The 14638-nt window shown below is 34.2% G+C and overlaps 1 protein-coding gene across 2 annotated transcripts in view; it reads right to left on the bottom strand.

Annotated features, from left to right (window-relative positions):
- Positions 1 to 769: 769 nt before the first annotated feature.
- Positions 770 to 14638, bottom strand: part of LOC128221832 (uncharacterized) — a 35543-nt gene continuing 21674 nt past the window's right edge. Inside the window, exons 2-3 of one of the 2 annotated variants that reach the window (XM_052930435.1) lie at positions 11635 to 12674; positions 770 to 6949 (exon numbers count right to left, since the gene is read on the bottom strand). In XM_052930435.1, the coding sequence (XP_052786395.1) occupies positions 6889 to 6949; positions 11635 to 12674 (1101 nt within the window). In that variant the 3' untranslated portion in view covers positions 770 to 6888. Of the gene's footprint in view, positions 6950 to 11630; positions 12675 to 14638 lie in introns of both variants that reach the window. The other variant, XM_052930436.1, reaches the window with a different exon arrangement.

Here is a 14638-nt window from a genome sequence, read left to right as displayed (position 1 = left end):
GACTACTGTCAGGCACGTGTCGGAGAACTACTTGACTACTGGCAATTGCAGAGAGTTGTGGCTTTGTTAGATACAGCTTTATGCTTATATTACAACTATCAACACCATGAAGATAGAGCTGTGCACGCTTGGTTCATTTTAACAGAGAGTTGTGGCCTTGTTAGATACAGCTTTATGCTTATATTGCAACTATCAACACTATGAAGATGGAGCTGTACACGCTTGGTTCATTTTTACAGAGAATTGTTGCCTTGTTTGATACAGATTTATGCTTGTATTACAGCTATCAACACCATGATATTTGAGCTGCGCACGCTTGGTTCATTTAGAATTGTGGCCTTGTAAGAAACAGTTTTATGCTCTTCATTCACCTTTCAACACCCTACGGATGGGAGAGCGTTAATTTGGTTCAGTTTAATAGAGAGTTGTGAAATTGCTATAGAGAGCTTTATGTCTATTCTATATTACATTAACTCCATGCATGGTAACATACCAAACCGCTTTTGCCACTATGACCTGTCCAAATAAAACGTAGTTTTTTGTGATAAGATGAGCCAGTTGACCGGCGACCTGACTTCCATACTTCCAAACCAAATACGTTAGCACAACCATGAAGATTTCGCAATAATTTTCTTAATTTTATATTGGAGAAAACCAAATAAATGCAACTAGAAAGTACTACATAAGGTCAAATGCCCATTAAGTCGCGCTTTATAAGAAATGTAAATTTACAAAACAGATCATTCACAGACATTTATTCAATCTATCATAGCAATGTATATTAAATACACACATTGACTCAATCTCAAGTAGCAAAACACACTATATAAACACATTTGTTCAATCTCTTAAAACAATATATATATCATACACTCATCTATTCAATTATTGGCTGAAATTTTAATCAAAATATAGTTATTTATGAACAGCACTAGATATGTTCATTTTACAGTAAAAATACGACTCCACTGTATTGCCATATTAGTACACACACTCCATGAACAGTTACTACACATCGTCCTTACATATACTTATTACACACACTCCATACATAGTTACTTCACATCGTCCGTACACATACTTATTACAAACACTCCATACATAGTTACTACACATCGTCCTTACATATACTTATTACACACACTCCATACATAGTTACTACAGATCGTCCGTACATATACTTATTACACACACTCCATACATAGTTACTACACATCGTCCATACATATACTTATTACACACACTCCATACATAGTCACTACAGATCGTCCTTACATATACTTATTACACACACTCCATACATAGTTGCTACACATCGTCCGTACATATACTTATTACACACACTCCATACATAGTTACTACAGATCGTCCTTACATATACTTATTACACACACTCCATACATAGTTACTACACATCGTCCTTACATATACTTATTACACACACTCCATACATAGTTACTACACATCGTCCTTACATATACTTATTACACCCACTCCATACATAGTTACCTCACATCGTCCGTACATATACTTATTACACACACTCCATACATAGTTACTACAGATCGTTCGTATATATACTTATTACACACACTCCATACATAGTTACTACACATCGTCCTTACATATACTTATTACACCCACTCCATACATAGTTACCTCACATCGTCCGTACATATACTTATTACACACACTCCATACATAGTTACTACACATCGTCCATACATATACTTATTACACCCACTCCATTAATAGTTACTACACATCGTCTGTACATATACTTATTACACACAATCCATACATAGTTACTACACATCGTCCATACATATACTTATTTCACACACTCCATACATAGTTACTACACATCGTCCGTACATATGATTATTACAAACAATCCATACATAAAGTTCGAATGCATCATCCATACACATAGCTCTTACACACCATACAAACATTGAGTTAATGTTAACTATCCATACATACATTTACTACACATCGTCCATACATATACTTATTACAAACAATCCATACATAGTTACTACACATGGTCCATACATATACTTATTACAAACAATCCATACTTTTAGTTCGAATGCATCATCCATATAAATTGTTCTTACACACAATATAAACATAAAGGTAATGTTAACTATCCATACATATAGTTATTACACATATTCCAAACATATAGTAAGAATGTAATATACATACATATAGTTATATTACACACCATACACACATAGAGCTATTACCCAGCACCCACGCATAACATTATTACACATCATCCATTTAAAAGCGTTATTACACACCATAAAATATGATTATTACAATGATTCCATGCAAGTTATTACACACGTTCAATACATAGAGTGATAAAACATAATCCCTTATATAGAGTTAGAACTCACCATCCACACATATAGTTTTACACACCATGCAAATATAGAGTTACCAATCACGATTTTAATAGAGATATTATAAACCATCCATACATACAGTTATTACAAAAAATATATTTTTACAAGCCATTCATGCATAGAGTTATTATATAATATCAATACAAAGAGTTATTACACACCATTCATACATAGAACAAATTCACACCATACACACATAAAGATATTACACGCCACCCAAACCCAGAGTTTATACACACCATCACACTAATAGTAAATACACACTATCAATACACAGATTTAAAACTCACTATTCCACTCAATACAAAACGGAATAATTACACATCGTCCATACAACGACTTCAAATTCTTCATCCATGAATTGTGTCTATATCAGAGGTCATTAACACAGCATGCGTGCAGCACTTATATTTTACAACATTTCTATAAACAAAAAGGGTGATTGAAAGCTTCCAAAGCATGGATATTTAATTCACTATTGGGAATATTTGACTTTATCCAATAAAGTTATATCTTTCTTTTATAAACTGTATAAGACTAAATAAAAAAGCACTTACATCATTCTGAAACTTGAAAACGATTGCGACCTAGACAGTTAAAATTTGGTCATATTTCGAAATAAAAAACCTTTGCCTTTTTTTAAAACACCCTCAAGTCGAAACGCAATAATTATGAAAAGTAAATAAATTGCAGATACAATAGCCTTACGTTAATAATACGTCTTCGTAGTTAAATAAGTAAACAATATCGTTGTTTACTTATAAAAAGTTAATAAATTGCAGACACCATAAGCCTACGTTAATATTACGTCTACTTATTTCAATAAGTGAACAATATCGTAATTGATATGCGAATAGTTAATAAATTGCAGACACCATTAACTTACGTTAATGTTCCATCTACTACGTTCAGTAATTGAACAATAGAGTAATTAACTTATAAAAGTTAATAAATTGCAGACACCATAAGTCTACGTTAATATTACGTCTTCTTATTTCAATAATTGAACAATATCGTAATTATTATGCGAATAGTTAATAAATTGCAGACACCATTAACATACGTTATTGTTCCATCTGCTAAGCTTATAAACTTAACACTATAGTAATTAACCATTGAAAAGTAAATGAAATGCAGACACCATAAATGGACGGTAATGTTATATCTACTAAGTTCAACAAGTTGAACAAAATAGAAATGAACATGTAAAAGGTAAATGAATTGCATACACCATTACCTTACGTCCATGTTCCGTCCAATTAGCTCAGTAATTGAAAAATACAATAATTATAATTTGGGAAAGCAAATACATGTCAGTCACCATATTGTGTCAATCAGTATACATTGATGTAACGTCGACTGCGTTCAGTAATTGAACAATAGTAATCAACTTACGAAATGTAAATGAATTACAGACACCATTAACCTTCTTTCAATACATCAACACTATACTCATTACAATGGAAAAGCAAAAATATTTAAAGCACGTTCTTTTACCGTCAACTTCATTTGTTAATGCGTCTTTCCTTTTAACAAAACAATAACTCATCCAATAACTATGTTCAAAACTTGTACAAAGCAAAATACAAAATATCATACAATGATCAGTACGTACAAGTACCGTCTAATCAGAATAAACAAACAATGTACTATAAACATGGGCATACTACAACTGATATGAATAACAAAGGTTTAAAATAATATGCAGAAATTTCCATAAAAGGAAATTTTAGGAAACTTTCACATATTGATTCCTTTGAGTTTTTTGTTATAAATTCAATTCTTCATCAATGCAACAATGCGACTTTCCCTTAAAGAAAACAATAACTCATCCAATAACTATATACACAAGTTATCCAAAGCAAAATACAAAACATCATACAATGATCAGTTCGTACATGTAACGTCTAATCATGTGAATAAATGAACAATATTTACATGGGCATACTACAACTGCAATGAATAACATAGGTTAATGTATATACAGAGATATACTTAATAAGTAAATTTCAATGAAACATGTATATATTGATTTCTTTCAGTTTTGCATAAAGTTTTTCGTAATGAATTCATTTATGTACACAAACAAGATTTTCACAGGTTATTCAAAGCTAAAAAAATAATCATACAATGATCTTTCATTTCACGTACCGGTTCTTATTACTATTATTTACTTACAAAGGAATACTACAATTGATAGAAATTAAAAATATATGGTTAAAATTCTTGTAAGTAATAGATTTAACACAAAGGTGTACAGAAGTACGAACTAGTTTTCATTTATTCGTGTTTTTCAATTCAAAATATCGTATGTTCATTCAAAAAACATATTTACAAAAAGTACAAAGCAAACATGAAACTATCATTTATTATGTTCAGAACTTATAAATAGGAACATATTGACACAATTATTTCTGTATACATATATTCTGATTGATAAAGGATATTGAAACAATGTTCATGAATGCATAAATAAAAGAGAAAAAATGAATCATGGCAAAGGGTATTTAACAGACAGTATGTTATACATGTACACGCTTTTGCTTTTCTTTTCCTCCAATGTTACATACTGTATAAGTAATCTTAAAGCACACTATTTTATTTTATGCTATCCGAATGAAGTTAGGAAAGAGAGGTATTTCAATCGTTTGATTACTCATATCTCTTTCTGAAAGCTTTGTATTATTATAAATGGCCCATGTCAGCCTCGGGATGTTATTGAAACCAATGGTGTATACCAACGTGGATATCCAAAAACCCATACATTGTTAATTGGTTATTCTGTTGTTCATGCAGAGGGTCAACCAATTCACAATAAACACGTTAAAATCATATCAATAACTAAATATATGTATTTAACATCGTACCTTCAAATCAACAAACATACTTTTACAAGCATTATGGTTAATACCAAATCAATTATACACATACATCTTACAGTCAATTACTTAAATAAACATATCAATATCAGAAACAAATATGGCAAATGACTTCTTTGTTACATCAGAGCGATTCATTTATAAAATAACAAAGTCAAATGTATGGCTGTTCCACTGAACGTTTTACTCTTGACAAATGGACAATTGCACTCTTGAAATGGGTGGGGGGGCATAGGAAAAAGATGCCTCTTGATGAAGGGGGAGGCTAAATGAACGGATAATTTTGAAAAGGGGCCAACTAGAAAAGATAACTCTGATGAAGAGGACCAAATGGAAAAGACAACTATTGATAAAGAGGGGGGGGGGGGTGCAAAATGGAAAAGATAAGTCTTGGAAAAGGGAGCCAAATGGACAAGATCATTCCTGATAAAGGATACCAAACAAATTAATTGATTAATGGGTCAAAATAGAAAATATAACTCTTTGTAAAGGGGGCCCAAATTGAAAAGATACTTCTTGATGAAAACGGTATTATATAAAAGATAACTCTTGAAAAAGGGGGCCAACTATAAGAGATACCTCTTGATATAAAGGGCCAAATTGAAAAGATAACTCTTAATAAAGGGGGGGGCAAATAAAAAAGACAACTTTTGATAAAGGGGCCAAATGGTAAAGATAACAGTTCATAAAGGGGTCATTGGAAAGGATAACTGGTGATCAAGGGGAACAAAATACACAATATAACTCTTGATAAAGGGGGAAAAATGCAGAAGGTGACTCTTAATAAAGGAGTAGGGGCAAATGGAAAAAAAATAACTATGGTTGTTTTCACCGTATGTGCCTGAGTTGTTATAATTTATAACACATATTTGCATCATTCTATCAACAAGAAACTAAGCGTTTCAAACGTTCTTTTAAAAAAACGATACATATGCTTCAAATAAAGGGACAAGTCTATACCTTGTGAAAAAAACTATCAAATGACGAGAGTATTTACAGAAATATATGCTAAAATGAATTTGTAATTAAAGTATCTACAAAAGCAATTCCAAATACTTTTCAGTTTCACAAATTGTGTACATTGTTTTTCTTGCACTTTGCATGAGTGTACTCTAGTATCCCCATTGCTGCCAAATCTTTTGTTACACTTTGCATGAATGTACTCTAGTATCCCCATTGCAGACAACAATTATGCCAAATCTTTTGCTACACTTTGCATGAATGTACTCTAGTATCCCCATTGCAGGCAACAATTATGCCAAATCTTTTGTTACACTTTGCATGAATGTACTCTAGTATCCCCATTGCAGGCAACAATTATGCCAAATCTTTTGTTACACTTTGCATGAATGTACTCTAGTATCCCCATTGCAGGCAACAATTATGCCAAATCTTTTGTTACACTTTGCATGAATGTACTCTAGTATCCCCATTGCAGGCAACAATTATGCCAAATCTTTTGTTACACTTTGCCTTATTAAACTCTAAATCTCCAAAATGCAGGCACAAATTGTGTAAAACGTTCTAATAACACTTAGCATGAATGAACTCTCCATTATGATCTCACGTTGTCAAACATTTCGACCTCCGTTCTACATGCGTGTACATTCCGTGACTTCGGCATTTTCTGCAGTGGACTCTGCGAGTGCAGACCTGAATCGAGAGAAACATTTCAGCTAAGTTAGAATTTGATATCCGTTTTATTTTTAAAGAATAGTGTTTTTTTTTCAAACAAACAAGTTATTTCATTATAATCTTATCAAGTCGTTTCAGATCAGTGTGTATCTAAACTATGAAACATCTGATCTGGTATTCATTATTTTTCTAATTGGATTTAAGAACGATGTAGCTAATCGGATTACTTGTTATTTATAACTGCCCAATACAGTGAATGAAGTAAATGATGTATGACCCTAAGATTTACTTAAGTTGCAAATTGAATACCACCCCAGAAGTTAAACTGAGTTTCATCCTTAAAATAAAACATAGTTTTAAACGACATTATAGTGTTTGGCTGTTTGGAATAATTTTATTTATTTTTAAATCCGCCCGACGCATTAGCATATTCATAACCAGTAGGGCATCAGGCTTACAGACAACGATTGCGTCACTTTCACTGTCATTACTAATATTATCCATCATGTGTTTTAGGCCCGGATTGAAATATCCGATCAGAGTGCATGCGCTTAAGTCGCGAACGAGACTTGTCGGAAAAATCATGATTATTTTTGGTTGCATACCTACAGTTTTTATTTTATAGAAATATTGATGTAGAAACTGCATTTTTGCACAATTCGCCAAAACGCGCGTGCGGCGTTTCTTACTGATATCAATACCCGTAGTCAATTAAGATCACTGTTTATATCAAGTAGATCCTTCCATACTTATTCATCTATTTGCGCTTCATTGAAATGACACAATTTCCTTTTTATTAACAAAACATTGAAATCAATAAGAACTTGGGTTGCGCGTAACTCATATGGCATGGGGTGCCAGATGGGATATTCCAGCATGGCTAAATTAACTAGAAATGCCTATCCGGTGTGCAATAAAAACTATATTATAAATGAAATACATTGGTTCGTCAATATTTCACGCGTTTAGGATTTGTACTAAAAATAGATGATACATCGTCATGGTCGTATGTATAATATTTGGCATTTTTTTCAAAACTGTATCTATTATGTTGTTTTAATTTTTATTGGTGAGACTCTAATGAAGCATTCAAACTCACAAAGATACTCAATACGCTAATGTATTTCACACCTTTTAATAGGTTTTGCATTAATATTTAAAAATATATACCTGCACAAGTTTTATTTGAAAACTGCAAACTCCGAACAGACTTAACGCGTTGGCTCGATATTGCATGGCTCGTTATACTCGTTGGCTCGATATTGCAAGGCTCGATATACTCGTAGGCTCGATATTGCATGGCTCGATATACGCGTTGGCTCGATATTGCATGGCTCGATTTACTCGTTGGCTCGATATTACATGACTCAATATACGCGTTGGCTCGATATTGTATGGCTCGATATACACGTTGGCTCGATATTGCATGGCTCGATTTACTCGTAGGCTCGATATTACATGGCTCGATATACGCGTTGGCTCGATAGTGTATGGCTCGATATACACGTTGGCTCGATATTGCATGGCTCGATTTACTCGTAGGCTCGATATTACATGGCTCGATATACGCGTTGGCTCGATATTGCATGGCTCGATACACACGTTGGCTCGATATACACGTTGGCTCGATATTGCATGACTCGATATACTCATTGGCTCGATATTACATGGCTCGATATATTCGTTGGCTCGATATTGCATGACTCAATATACTCATTGGCTCGATACTACATGTCTCGATATACGCGTTGGCTCGATATTGTATGGCTCGATGTACACGTTGGCTCGATATTGCATGGCTCGATATACGCGTTGGCTCGATATTGCATGGCTCGATATACGCGTTGGCTCGATATTGCATGACTCGATATACTCATTGGCTCGATATTGCATGGCTCGATACACGCGTTGGCTCGATATTGTATGACTCGATATACACGTTGGCTCGATATTGCATGGCCCGATATACACGTTGGCTCGATATTGCATGGCTCGATATACTCGTTGGCTCGACATTGCATGGCTCGATACACACGTTGGCTTGATATTGTATGACTCGATATACACGTTGGCTCGATATTGCATTGCTCGATATACGCGTTGGCTCGATATTGTATGACTCGATATACACGTTGGCTCGATATAGCATTGCTCGATATACGCGTTGGCTCGATATTGTATGACTCGATATACACGTTGGCTCGATATTGCATTGCTCGATATACGCGTTGGCTCAATATTGTATGACTCGATATACGCGTTGGCTCGATATTGCATTGCTCGATATACGCGTTGGCTCGATATTGCATTGCTCAATATACGCGTTGGCTCGATATTGCATTGCTCGATATACGCGTTGGCTCGATATTGCATGGCTCGATATACACGTTGGCTCGAAATTGCATGGCTCGATATACACGTTGGCTGGATATTGCATGGCCCGATATACTCGTTGGCTCGCTATGGCATGGCCCGATATACTCGTTGGCTCGATATTGCATCGCTCGTTATACTGGTTGGCTCGATATTGCATGGCCCGATATACACGTTGGCTCGATATTGCATGGCCCGATATACACGTTGGCTCGATATTGCATTGCTCGATATACTCGTTGGCTCGATATTGCATGACTCGATATACTCGTTGGCTCGATATGGCATGGCCCGATATACACGTTGGCTCGATATTGCATGGCTCGATATACTCGTTGGCTCGATATGGCATGGCCCGATATACACGTTGGCTCGATATTGCATGGCCCGATATACACGTTGGCTCGATATTGCATGGCCCGATATACTCGTTGGCTCGATATTGCATGGCTCGTTATACTAGTTGGCTCGATATTGTATGACTCGATATACACGTTGGCTCGATATTGCATTGCTCGATATACGCGTTGGCTCGATATTGTATGACTCGATATACTCATTGGCTCGATATTGCATTGCTCGATATACGCGTTGGCTCGATATTGCATGGCTCGATATACTCATTGGCTCGATATTGCATCGCTCGATATACTCGTTGGCTCGATATTGCATGACTCGATATACTCGTTAGCTTGATATTGCATTGCTCGATATACTCGTTAGCTCGATATTGCATGGCTCGTTATACTCGTTGGCTCGATATTGCATGGCTCGATATACTCGTTAGCTCGATATTGCATGGCTCGTTATACTCGTTGGCTCGATATTGCATGACTCGATATACTCGTTGGCTCAATATTGCATGACTCGATATACTCGTTAGCTCGATATTGCATGGCTCGATATTGCATGGCTCGTTATATTCGTGGGCTCGATATTGCATGGCTCGATATTGCATGGCTCGTTATACTCGTTGGCTCGATATTGCATGGCTCGATATACTCTTTTGCTCGATATTGCATGACTCGATATACTCGTTGGCTCGATATTGCATGACTCGATATACGCGTTGGCTCGATATTGCATGGCTCGATATACTCTTTTGCTCGATATTGCATGACTCGATATACTGTTGGTTCGATATTGCAAGGCTCGATACACTCGTTGGCTCGAACTGGATTAAAAGGACCGTTTTCTACTCGTTACCGATAGTATGGCTCGATATCGTGAGTGGCGATATGTTTCCTCACTCGATGTCATTTTCGCGGTCCCTACGGACTCTGTGTTTTGTTTGCATGGCTCGATGTCATTTTCGCGGGCTCATGTAAGAATTTCACACAATTAGCACAATGCCATAATCGATTAGAATTGCTTGATCGGAATCATAATTAGTATCAAACTTAAGTAGGTTAACAGTTTGAGCAAACATGCTATTACTCTAATTTCTGATTTTAATTGGCTCGTGTACATCTGCAAATCTCAATGTATTTTAATAAGCGTCATTTACATAAAATAATGCTCGGAAAGTTTATTATATTATAAGAATTTATACAAATGTCAAATGCTGAGCAATCTAGAAAAGGACACGGTACAACCTAACCTATAAATATTACGTGTTTATTGTTTACGCATAGATGTGTTTAAAGTTTAATGTAAAAAAATAAAACAAATTGATATTTTTATAGTATCAAACGCGTCATGTCGCAAACATTACGATAACTATTTCCAATAAATACTCTTCTTTTGCGGACATAACGTAGCAAATAGCAAATGAGTTTTAAACAAGACGTTCTTTAATGTACCAAAGAAAAATACACATTCTGTAAGAAATCCCGCTTGGCTCGATACACTCGAGGCTCGAAGTATTTTAGCCGGTCCCTGGAATATCGAGCCACTGAGATTCGAGTGTATTTGAATAAAGACTTTGAGTGGCTATTGCAAGTGTAACCGTTTTACGTACTTATAGCTGCACTCTCAAATATTTACCGTTTTTTCAACTTTTTTTGTCTAATGATATAAGATTGCTGACAAAAAATCCCATTGCATAATTGCATATTTCCGTTTGAAAATTAATGTTGTATTGCCTAAACCGTAAAGAAAAATTCATAAAAATAACATTTGAACTTAAATATTAACGTCTGCGATTTAAGTTTTTGCCAGCAGTCGTATATCACTGGTTTCTATGGATTTTCGCAAAACAATTGCTCGTTCCAAGACAAACAATAAAAACGTTGTAAAAACGATCAATCTGTGAGAGTGCAGCTTTTAATAAAGGCTAGAATGGCATTTTTAATACACATCCACACTCTATATAACGTAAACTCACTTACTTCTTTGCGGTTGTTTTAAAACGAATGTTCCATATTTGGCCAGGCTTATAACGTTTTTGTCGCCGAGGTTGAAACTCGTCGATGTTTGGTTCGAATTCCTCGATCTGAATGGTTGCGTCTTCCTCCATCTTTTCCTTCAATGACCAAACATCCGGGGGAGGCCTTACACTACACGTGTCTAACACACACTCAACCAAATGTGCAGATACTGCCGCTTGATGAGCGAGACGCTCAACTACGTGTTGTGGTATTGATGCCTTATGAAATCTGAGTTTTGCTGTTTGAGCAGGTGAGTGGATGGCAGCCATCTGGGGAAAGTAAAGATTGTCTGCATGCGGCACTTCACTGGTCAGTATATCACATTCTGATATCTCACACGTGTATCCATAATAAATTGCACTGGAAGCAACATACAAACACAGTGTTTCCGATATCATCATGGCATGGATCTTAATATGTTTGGTATAGTTTAGTGACGTGTTTGGAGGAGGCACCATCTTATTCTTCAACGGATTGTACTTGTCTGATATTTCGGTACAACAAAACAATGTTAATGTTACTGAATGGTTGAGTTGATTAATCCTACCGACGACTTGACAAATTTGTTCTGTTGACATCTTAATACCAGTTAGTTCCAACTCCGTGGTATAATCAGCTGAGATGGGCTGTGGACCCAACATCGGTAAGACTGGTTGTTCAGCAGCAGGGTTTGAATGCAGGGTTAGGCAGCGCAAGCCACATGTCACGGATTGACCGCATCTGGTCACGTAGTCAATAAGTCGAATAAACCCCTCTACTGTGATGGTAACAAACCCAAGAGTAATGCGTGTTGTACACTCAGATGATACTATCTGCTGCTCGCATTCATTCTGAAGCTGCGGTACATCATCTTCCGGTTCTATAGAACACCCAAACAACACCAATGACGTACCTCCCGCTTTTATGAAAGACTGAGATAGTCGTCTGAACTGTTCCTCTGACATGCGAATATTGTCCAAACTTACGTCCTTCAGATGAGAGAAAAGTCCTTCCCGCTCATTCTGTGAAATGATGTTTTGTTATAATTATGACATGTTTCTTGAATAAGTATTACCACTAGTATCAGTAGTAGTCATAGTAGGTTGTAATAATAATAATAATAATAATAATAACAATAATAATAATAATTATAAAAATAATAATAATAATAATAATAATAATAATAATACGAAGAAGAAGAATAACAATAATAGATATAATAAGAATAATAAGAATTATAAGAATAATTATAATACTAGTAATGAAATAATAATAATAATAATAATAATAATAATAATAATAATAATAATAATAATAATAATAATAATAGTAAAACAATAAAATAGATGAATAATATTTATTATTAAAATAATAATAATAATAATAATAATAATAATAATAATAATAATAATAATAATAATAATAAAATGAAAGATAATAATAATAATAATAATAATAATAATAATAACAATAATGATAAAAACAATAATAATAATATTGATAATAAAAATACTAAAAAATATAATAATAAAAATAATAGTAAAAAAATAGATAAATAATAATGATTATTAAAATATAAATAATAATAATAATAAAAGTAAAAAAATATAATAGATAAATAATAATAATAATAATAATAATAATCATAATAATCATGATAATAAAATAAATGATCATAGTAATATAATAATGATAATGATAATAATAATAATAATTGTTTTAAAACAACAGGGTATTCTTTGTGTATTAACAAATATAAACAGGGCATATTTTTTTTTCAAATTCCAAGACACTTAGTCGTACTTTGATAATTTAAATTTTTATTTTAACAATGCTGTTTATCCAGTGTTGCTTGCTTTTCAAAACCCTTCCACTATTGGTATATCAATTATAAATATATTAGTATTAGCATAAATGTACTACACATAATTTAAGTTAATGCAAAAGCTTAAATTGGGTTACCACATTGGAACAGTCAACAGAAAGCGTTTTTCCGCTATAATAAACAACGCAAATCGTAATAATATTGCACACACATGCACGCACACACACACACACACACACACACACACACACACACACACGCGCACGCGCGCGCATGCACGCGCGAACGCACACAAGCGCACACACACACACACACTTGAACAAATAACCAATTATCCGCTTCGAAACAGACATAATTATGTAACTATACCTAGACGTTTAAGTATTTACTCGAAATCAACAATCCCATCTTCCATTGCTTTGTGGAACCGGCTTGATGTTCACCTTCGTAACAGTAACACGCTTAATGAATTTAAGGCATCTTTAAAATATACATGCAAATGCTCAATGGTTCCGAAATAATATCTTGTCAGAGAGAGACTTTCAAATCTCCACCATACAATAATCAGAAATGCGTGCAGCAACCTTTATGCACATCTCCACATAAACTATCTTCGTGATAATCCTATTTGTGACTGTGGACAAGGCACAGAAGATGCAGAACATTATTTCTTTAAAGTGACACTCTTATTCAAAATTAAAACATACACATGTATAACAAGCATAAACTTTGAATGATAAACCTTTGACTTATTACTTAATAATGCATTTATGGAAAATATTAATTACTGATAACACGAGTGATATATAAATATAAATACTATATACAAATATATAAATATTTAATGATTGGTAAATGCTAAAAGTTTTAAGTAAGTACTGCAATCTTCCATCGTGTCATAAGGTAGAAATACCGTATTTTCTGTACCTTTCTTTCAAATTAAACTCGGCATCCTTTATAAGAATAATTGTTTTTGACATATAATCCATTTTTGGGGGAAAATTAAACAATTGTTTTAATTGCGGTAAATCGTATTTGGGAGTAAGAGTGCATCTTTAAATGTAGTAGATACGGCGAAGAACGCGTGTTATTGTTTTAGAAAATACTCGAATGTTTCATCCTTTAAGTAAATTATTATTTTGGAAAGAAAATAGCACAGTC

The sequence above is a fragment of the Mya arenaria genome, chromosome 16 (genome assembly GCF_026914265.1).
Source record: "Mya arenaria isolate MELC-2E11 chromosome 16, ASM2691426v1".
Taxonomy (NCBI): domain Eukaryota; kingdom Metazoa; phylum Mollusca; class Bivalvia; order Myida; family Myidae; genus Mya; species Mya arenaria.
Note: the sequence above shows the minus strand (reverse complement) of the source record. Positions and strands in the feature narration are given on the sequence as shown.